The sequence below is a fragment of the Puntigrus tetrazona genome, chromosome 14 (genome assembly GCF_018831695.1).
Source record: "Puntigrus tetrazona isolate hp1 chromosome 14, ASM1883169v1, whole genome shotgun sequence".
NCBI lineage: Eukaryota > Metazoa > Chordata > Actinopteri > Cypriniformes > Cyprinidae > Puntigrus > Puntigrus tetrazona.
Genome location: NC_056712.1, coordinates 20,674,332 through 20,682,788, shown reverse-complemented (window position 1 = coordinate 20,682,788; position 8,457 = coordinate 20,674,332). Strand labels below are relative to the sequence as shown.

Genomic DNA, 8,457 nt, shown 5'->3' with positions numbered 1-8,457 from the left:
AGAGTCCATGATTTTGGCAATGACAGATCTCATGTTCGAATTACAACTTTCCTGCTAAGTGGGCCCACAGTAATCGTATCTATTCTATTACAGTAGTATGAAGCAGTTGAAAATGTGACTACGAACTTCCCAATGAGCTCGAAAAACGGCGATGAAGATCGAAGGCAGTATAAGAACATATGTGCCAGATGTGCATGTAGATCATGTTTTGATGATTTTAATTCTGATCGAAGACAATGAGCAGATGAAAACATCTTAATTGTATTATCGTGCTGACGATATCTACGATCTGAAATGATATATGGCCTCTAATGTAATATATGTGTAATAGTCTATAATGAAGTAATATGTATATGTAGCCCTTATTTGGAGAGATAACATGCTGTACGCTGTGTGCTGTGTGGCCTGCTGTGATAATATGGCTGTATGTGTGTGTTTGTTAGCTATTTGCAGATACTGGCCTAATTATTCATATAGTGTACTAAGGCAAAATAGACAACTGAATATATTTAACAATGTACTACTTTATTAAGCGGCCATTTTTCATTTTTGTGAAATACTCTTGTAAAGTGACAAGCAGAACACAAAAAATAGAATAAAACTGATTTTTTAAGCAGTTGCTTAGCTCTTTATTTTCGCCCATATAATATGTTCATAGATAGATAGTCGAAAATATTCATCCCAGTAAATGAACTCGCTTAGATCAAAAAGCGTCATCCAAATACATGCGCCTCTGTAGTATCATTGGAAACATGACATAAAAGCTTACATCTGAACTACTACTTTGGAATCTTTACAAATGCTGACTAGCTTGATCACAATGCAGTCAATGAGATAAACAACCTCGGTGAAGACCCCTGAAAACCAAACTCTGGAAATAAACTTTCCCAGAAGTACTCAGCCTCGTAACCTTTCAGGAATCACTTTGTGTTTGTGGAAATGCATCTCCACTTACAAGAGAACTCAATGTGTGCAAATCTCTTTAACATCTATTTGAATGTTCAAAGGTGTTTGCTCACGTTGAAAATGATTACTTCAGGGCGATGTGCTCTGCACAATTGAATGAAGGAAGTCAACAAAGAATTGGCAGGCTATCTGCCTGAGCTCGATTTTCATCATTTTCAGTTAAACTGTTTGGGGCCACAATAACGTGCGGCGTCGTCTTTGCGAGGGGGGCAATATTTTGCTTTATCATGAACGCTCGTAACACATTGCTCTGGTCGCCATCGAGCGCGGCGAGAGGGGAGCCATCAACAGCGTTGCGTCTGTGCTGCCCTTCTCCTGCCTTTGTGAATACGGCCATCCGGGAGAAACATCGTCTCCCGGCCTGATTCCCTTCGCTCTATCCCATCCGTCGAGACCCTGATCTGTGAAAGAAGAACCAGCGCTTTGTCGCGCGATTACTTCGCGAAGCGACTCCAAGCATTAAGTGCTTATCTGTGGCCGAAGCTGAAATACTGATGTTGGTCTGTATGGCTTCAGTAATGTTAGAATGGATCTCATATCCACGACAAGCTCGGTAGACACTGCAGAACTGATTAGGTGACCGACCATGCCGCTTGATTTGAACGCGAAAGCTGTATTACACGCCAAATGATGCACACCGGGCGTTAGGACGAGCATTAAGCCTAATTATTAGTCTGTGGTTGGGCGCAAATATGAAGCAATATCTCCACCTGATGACATTTTGTCAAATGACAAAAGCTCGTTAAACATTAAATTGGACCATTCAAACCTGAACGTTGGAACTTTGGGATTTCAGGGAACTGAAAGACATGCCCATCTGCATGGGATGTGCCATATTTTTCATTATATTGGTTTTAAGTGATGGTCCATCTGCGCCATCTTATGGCCAACTTGCGTTATTGCAATTTTACAGTTCATATGTACTTTTTTTTTTTTTTTTTAATAATGCATATAGTATATATGTTTTATATTTAAGACCTAAATAATGAAAAACACATTACTGATACTACTCTATGTATTAGCACACACATTCATATAGTTTCTACAAAATGTTAATAGAGGTGAATTAAGGGTGATTGGAACATAGGGAAAAATGGGACAGTATAATTATACAGCGTTTATTTTCTCAAAAGTTTGTTAATACGATGTTCCTATTTAATTCTAGTGGTTTTATTTTGTCCCACTTAATTTGGGTGGATGGGACAATATTTTTGGGTGATTGAGTACTTTAAGGCAATTAAATAAATAAATGTTTTTTAATTAAGTTTGGAACTGAAAGTAGTTTTTTTTCAGTTCAGTGAAATGTTTTCAATGGCTTTTAGACTGCCAGAAAAGGGGATGTTGGGGTGCTTGGGGTTAAACGAGTTCAGTGAAATTAATTAAATTATTTTTTTTAATTATTTTTATTCAGGAGAGAGAGAGAGAGAGAGAGAGAGAGAGAGACCTGCATCTGTGCTTCTGGCTACAAACAATCAAGCTGTAACTGTTTAGTTACTTCACAAATAAAGAGTTTACCACATCATGGCTGAGAAATATCAAGTAGCAAACTAGTATCTCTAGGCTATTTATTTTTAACAGTTGCGGGGCAGCGTCGAAGTTTGTGTGTGTGTGTGTGTGTGTGTGTGTGTGTGTGTGTGTGTGTGCGCAGGACAATCTGCAATCTCTGTGTACATCGATGAATGCAGCGCATTAATATGAAACGGTGAATAAACTGACTTGGAACTATCTGTTCATGAAACGGTTTTACTGCACACCTGCCAGCCAATCAGAATCGAGTATTCTGACAGGCCATGAAATAATATAAAATTAAGTCAAGTCAAGTCAAGTGTTTTTTTTATTTCAAGTACATATAGCTGTGCCGTACATAGTGAAATGAGACAACGTTTCTCCTGGACCTGGTGCTGCATGAATACAAAAAACACACATACTGAGCTAAGACTGTGTCTTAGCAACATATGCAATAAATATGAAATTATGAACAATAAATATATCGACTAGCCTAAAACAATGAAAACCAATTTATTTCACAATCATCTAAATGTTACCAACGGTTTTTTTTTTTTTTTTTTTGTACTTCACACATTGTTTCATTATAATGTTTTTCCTCCTCAAATGGGTAGTTAACATCTTCAGAAATATGTCGTGTTGGGCATGTGTTTTGCCCTACAAATGTCTGGGTTCATAATTAAGATAATACATAAATATAATTTAGCAAGACACACTAATCTGCAATACCAAGCTGCAAAGCGAGCTGTTTTGTACAGTTGGAAGTGCCGCTGACCAGCCTTCACTGTTGCGCCGCGCTGGTATTTACGACACTTTTGTTCGGAAAACGGCAGTATGCAGGCACACATGTGGAGTGTGGCGTGTGTTGCTGCATTCAGAGTCCTGACTCGAGTTTGCGTGTCGTCGCAGCGGGTTAAAGCACATCTGCTGGTGTTTACAGCCCGCAACGCATCTCTCTTCAGTCCATGTACCTCTGTGCTCGCTGAGGGTTTGATGTCAAGACGATCTCACAGCAGGAAGATGTCACAGTCCTTGGCGCAGCGGATGGTCTGGGTAGATCTGGAGGTAAACAGCAGCAGATCAACACAGCAAACAACACAATATATTGCTTATAAGAGTTTATATATTGTTTATTAACAGTCATGATCAATATTTTTAGCGAAACATTAGGCCTACACGACTAACAGGTGATCTTATGCTGATTGAATTTGCATGTTTTTTTTAATATACAGTATGTAAAAGATTCAACGGTCTGCTTATAAAACAAATTAAAGACCATCTGTTCATCTCAAAACGTCTTTGCACAAGATTACTAACTCGAGCTGACAGGCTTGTTTACGTTTTTGCACAATGTCTTTGGTTCTGGTTCCACCCCACGCAGGAAGTTTATACACAAAGCAGCAGTCCTCACAATGATCGTGCATTTAATAGGATTGACAGGTTTTCAGTGTTGCATATTAACGCCCCCCGTTTCAGATGACAGGGCTGGATATAGAGAAGGACCATATTATAGAGATGGCTTGCATCGTTACGGATTCTGACCTGAACATTATTGCAGAGGTGGGTGTTTTCTAGTTTAAAGAGTGATCTACGTGCTGGTGTGCACCCATAATTGACACGATTGGCTTTTTAGTTAAGTTTATTTATAAAGCGCATCTTAAACAACAAATACTAAACCAAAATAGATCTGATCAATTCCTATCATGTCTGTTTCCCTGTATACCTTCCCTAATACGCCTGCATGTGATGTGTCACACATGTCTTACCCCAAATAATAACGCGATGCATTAAAGCTATGAAAATTGTCGTTAGGGGCCGAATCTGATAATCAACCAACCCGATGAGCTGCTTGATGGCATGTCAGACTGGTGCAAAGAGCATCATGGGAAGGTGAGCAGCACAGATCGATGCACCTGCTGATTGTTTGCTGTTGGTGTTGATGCGTGTTGCGTGATCGTCTTCCTGTTTGATGTGCCAGTCAGGGTTGACTCGGGCTGTCAGGGACAGTCACATCACTCTTCAGCAGGCGGAGTACGAATTCCTGTCTTTCATTCGACAGCACACGCCACCCGGACAGTGTCCTCTCGCAGGTAACCAACCACACAGATGGCTGTTGTACCTTCGGCATGTTGCAGGTGTAAAATATGATGAAAGCGTCTTTCTGCCATGGAGTTAAAAAAAACTAAAAATGCAATGTCGCTTTTAGTCTCACAATTCTGTCTTTTTATTTTTATTAATGTGAGTTCATGCTTAATTGTGTCCTCATAGTTGCAAGTAATAAACTCATTTACATCTTATTATTCTGACTTTTTTTTTTTTTTTTTTTTTTTACATAAAATGGTGATGCCTGGTTTGTGCCGCAAATGTGATTTTGTTCTTTAGAATTGCAAGCTATAAACTCACATCTAGCAATCCTCACAATTCTTTTTGTTTTTTTTTTTGTTTTTTTTGTTTTTTTCTCGTAATCATTCCAGACTTTTTTTCAGAATTGTGTATATCTCACAATTTGCGCTCTATTTCGAAGTTGTGTTGTATAAACTCATAATCGAATTCCTTTCATCGGCAGGGAACTCTGTTCATGCCGATAAGAAGTTTCTGGATAAATACATGCCGCAGTTCATGCGACATCTGCACTATCGCATCATTGACGTGAGCACCATTAAAGAGCTGTCCAGGTACGTTCCACATTTAGGTTTAATCAGATGACCAGACGACTGCTGTTGCCGCTTTAATGCATGCAGACGTGCTTCAGCATGAACTAGGGAGACTATTTTCAAAATGGTGACGTCAAAATGCTTCCTCTTTTTTTTTTTTTTTTTCTCCCCATTCTGTTGCTTAGACGATGGTATCTAGAAGAGTACAACCTCGCACCGCAGAAAAAATCATCGCACAGGTCTGTGTACATCACACAGGTGTTCAGTAGATGTATTATTGAATGCCACGTTTAGCGTAGCGAAGGATCCTTTGATGTGCTCCTTAAATATTTAAGCCTAAAGAAGAGCTGTTTTGTCTAATCTCTGAATAATTTTGTGTCCGTTTGAATTTGCAGAGCGCTGGAAGACATCCAGGAGAGCATAAAAGAACTGAAGTTTTACAGAGCGAATGTTTTCAAAGTGAAGGAGAAGAGAAAAATAGTCGAAAATGGCGATAAGACATCTGTGAACTAATCTCCAAGCTGATCTGGAGTGGTTTTAGCATCTTGTGCCGAATTCCTATATTTGGATGAAAGCCTGTGCGGACACTTGAGAGAATGAGAGAGCAAAGCTTCATGTTGACGTCCCCAGTGTTTGTTTCCCGTTTTATTTGTTGCCTCTGCAATTAACTTAGTTTAAAAAGTGAATGAAATTTCGGAATTATGATAATTATGCAAATACCTGTTTTATATCTTGCGTTTCACTTTAGAAATGTGATGAGTTGGTGGATAAAGTCAGTGTGTAGTAACGAAACACAAGCATACGTTTTTCAGTCTGAGTTTGTTTTCATTACACCCCTTGGGTTTTTTTTTTAAATAAAAATCATTTGTTGCTGGTTTTGGAGGTTGTTTGTTGCTGACTTGTGATTACAGTAAGCATGCGACAGATGGCAGTATACAGTCAGGAAATATCAAGCGAGGTTTGAAACCTTATATCCAGCTTCAATATTGGTGTGTAAAAATCTTATATATATCTTATATTTTATTATCTGAACTTAAATGGATAATCACAACGACTGGACATATCTCTGGAGTAATGCGCGTTTGCGAATCGCGTGTAAAAACACAACAAATGTGTATTTTTCAAGTTTGACGGTTTTCTAATCCCGTAGTTTTGTAGCGGTCTGTTGGTTGAACAAGGCGTGCACGGATGTCATTGCCTCTTCAACTCTCTGTCGAGGTTGGTAAATGTTGCTTTCAGAAGTCACTTAGTGTTTTCTGCTGTTTTAATGCGGCAGGCACTGCTGGGACTTCAAACCGTGTTTGATTGGAGCAGCCCAAGGTAACGCGAGCACTCTGTCTGTCACTGCCGCCGCTGGAGGATCGCGGCTCTGATTCTACAAGGGAAACTTTAAATAGAGAGGCACCGGGCCAATGCATAAACCATGTACTGTAGCTTCTCTCATCTCTCTCCCCTCAGAATGTTCCTCAGAGCACGAAGGACGTCCTCGTTAGTGTTCAGGACCGAGTGTCTGCTCCGGTCTGGTCAAATGACTTAGAAACATTTAGCAGACGCGATTCACAAATTAAACGCCATGATCAATTTCAGAGAATCACCAACGTTTCTCGTACACGATACCAAATTTCAAGAGTAAGATAAGTAGAAAGCGTATTTATGGGATATGGGGATTAATTGGTGTGTCTTCTGGTTTTTGAGCAGATCATGCGAAGACTGGTAGTTTATTCCACCTTTATAGGAATGGAGAAAAGTTGTGGAAAGCAACTTTGTGCTTAGCTGTGAGCATCACCTCTTTACTGAAGAACAGACTTCAACCAGCTTTTTCTAAAGTGCACATTTGTTTTATAGAATCTTCTAACATGTTTAGCACGTTTCATTGTGTGCTAGAAGATGAACTGTGTGATTATTCATGGTTTCTTATGAAATGGGTTATACTCAGGTGGATGGTTGTTTAAGCCACATTGGGTTACAGCTGATTATTTCTGAATGGCCCATCATACAGGGGATTTCCTGAGGGTGGCTGATGACTCAAATTAAAAGAGATAATTAAGACTTCTGGAGTGAATGAATGCTGTGAATCAGCTTGTCATACACCCGCATGAAAACATTCTCTATGCTCGCGCACCAAGCAGAAAGTTCATTCTCTGGGCTGAAAGATAGTTTTCCAACCAGTAAAAACTGTAATTTATCTATTTATGCATTCCTTAACCCATTTAATCCTAAAAAAAAAATCCCAGTCTTGAAAATATTCATAACTGCTTGATTACATTACTATTATGCATTAAAAAAAAACTTGATAGAAACATTGAGATAAAACAAAGTTCATCCATCATAGTATTTCAAAATTGTTACTTTCGTGTAAATAAAACTTTAAATCAATCCTACAAGTATTACAACATCACCGCTGTGCAATTTTTCTATCATTTGAAATTTCAATTCAGCACAATATCTTGGCATTACAACATTTTATTGCCATTTTTACTAGCAACTGCAATTGATTCGTATTGCAAAAAAAAGTTTGCCGTTATCTCACTGGTCACTAAATATAATGTGTACCAAAAATCTGCATGTTAACATTCTTTTCAAGACCTTCGTTTTGGAGCTTTGCTGCAGTTATCATTCTCAAGGTGCAAACAAAAAATAAACGGCTCTAGTCATGTGACGATTTGCACTAATCATGTAAAATATCTCATATTTAATTGAGACCCTTTATGTTTTCCATATTTGCAGGAAGTGCACTAAAACATCAGTCAGTAAGTTTTTTTTTTTTAGAGCTTTATAAATGAAAAACATTTTTATGGTCAGTGTTGCGTCCGGTGGGATTAAATGGGTTAATTGCTTACTCTAGTATTTCTTCTGTTTGCATCTGTTCCAGGGCAGAGACTGGACTGTCTTATCATGAAGATGGACTGAGAACAGATCAATCTATCACGAATTCATAACCATGAACCAACAGGAGCTCACGTAATTACTGACAAAGCCTTGCAATTTATCACTTTTATTCTGACAGGCTCCATACACTCATTAAAGGTTCATTAAATTTATGCTCTGAAAAATAGCACACGTTTATGCTAATTTAATTACCTGCCAATTATCACCGCTTGAATTAAGTTTGTTAGACCTTTAATATCACTTGAATGCTCCTCGTGTTGGTATTTATAAATTTGAAATATCCAAGAATAACGCAAGCCCGTGCCTCCGTAGCTGTAAGCGCAAACTTTTGTATTACCTGTTGTTTTTTCATTGTTTGCAGTGAGACATTTTGCATCTCCCGGAGCCCTGACACGGATGAGACGCGGATCAGATGGGCTTTGATCAGAGCTCTAAATCAAAG

General features: G+C 38.7%; 1 protein-coding gene and 1 long non-coding RNA gene across 2 annotated transcripts in view; both read left to right on the top strand.

Annotated features, from left to right (window-relative positions):
• Positions 1-3,271: 3,271 nt before the first annotated feature.
• LOC122357299 (oligoribonuclease, mitochondrial-like) lies at positions 3,272-6,002 on the top strand. The gene is made up of 7 exons (XM_043256618.1): positions 3,272-3,537; positions 3,949-4,032; positions 4,285-4,362; positions 4,451-4,562; positions 5,039-5,147; positions 5,312-5,365; positions 5,522-6,002. Exons 1-7 carry the CDS (start codon positions 3,307-3,309, stop codon positions 5,637-5,639), a joined length of 786 nt encoding a protein of 261 aa, XP_043112553.1. The 5' UTR covers positions 3,272-3,306; the 3' UTR covers positions 5,640-6,002.
• A 1,988-nt stretch (positions 6,003-7,990) lies between these two features.
• Positions 7,991-8,457, top strand: part of LOC122358121 — a 12,160-nt gene continuing 11,693 nt past the window's right edge. Inside the window, exons 1-2 of the long non-coding RNA XR_006252578.1 lie at positions 7,991-8,087; positions 8,377-8,457. This is a non-coding gene — a long non-coding RNA (uncharacterized LOC122358121). The remainder of the gene's footprint in view (positions 8,088-8,376) is intronic.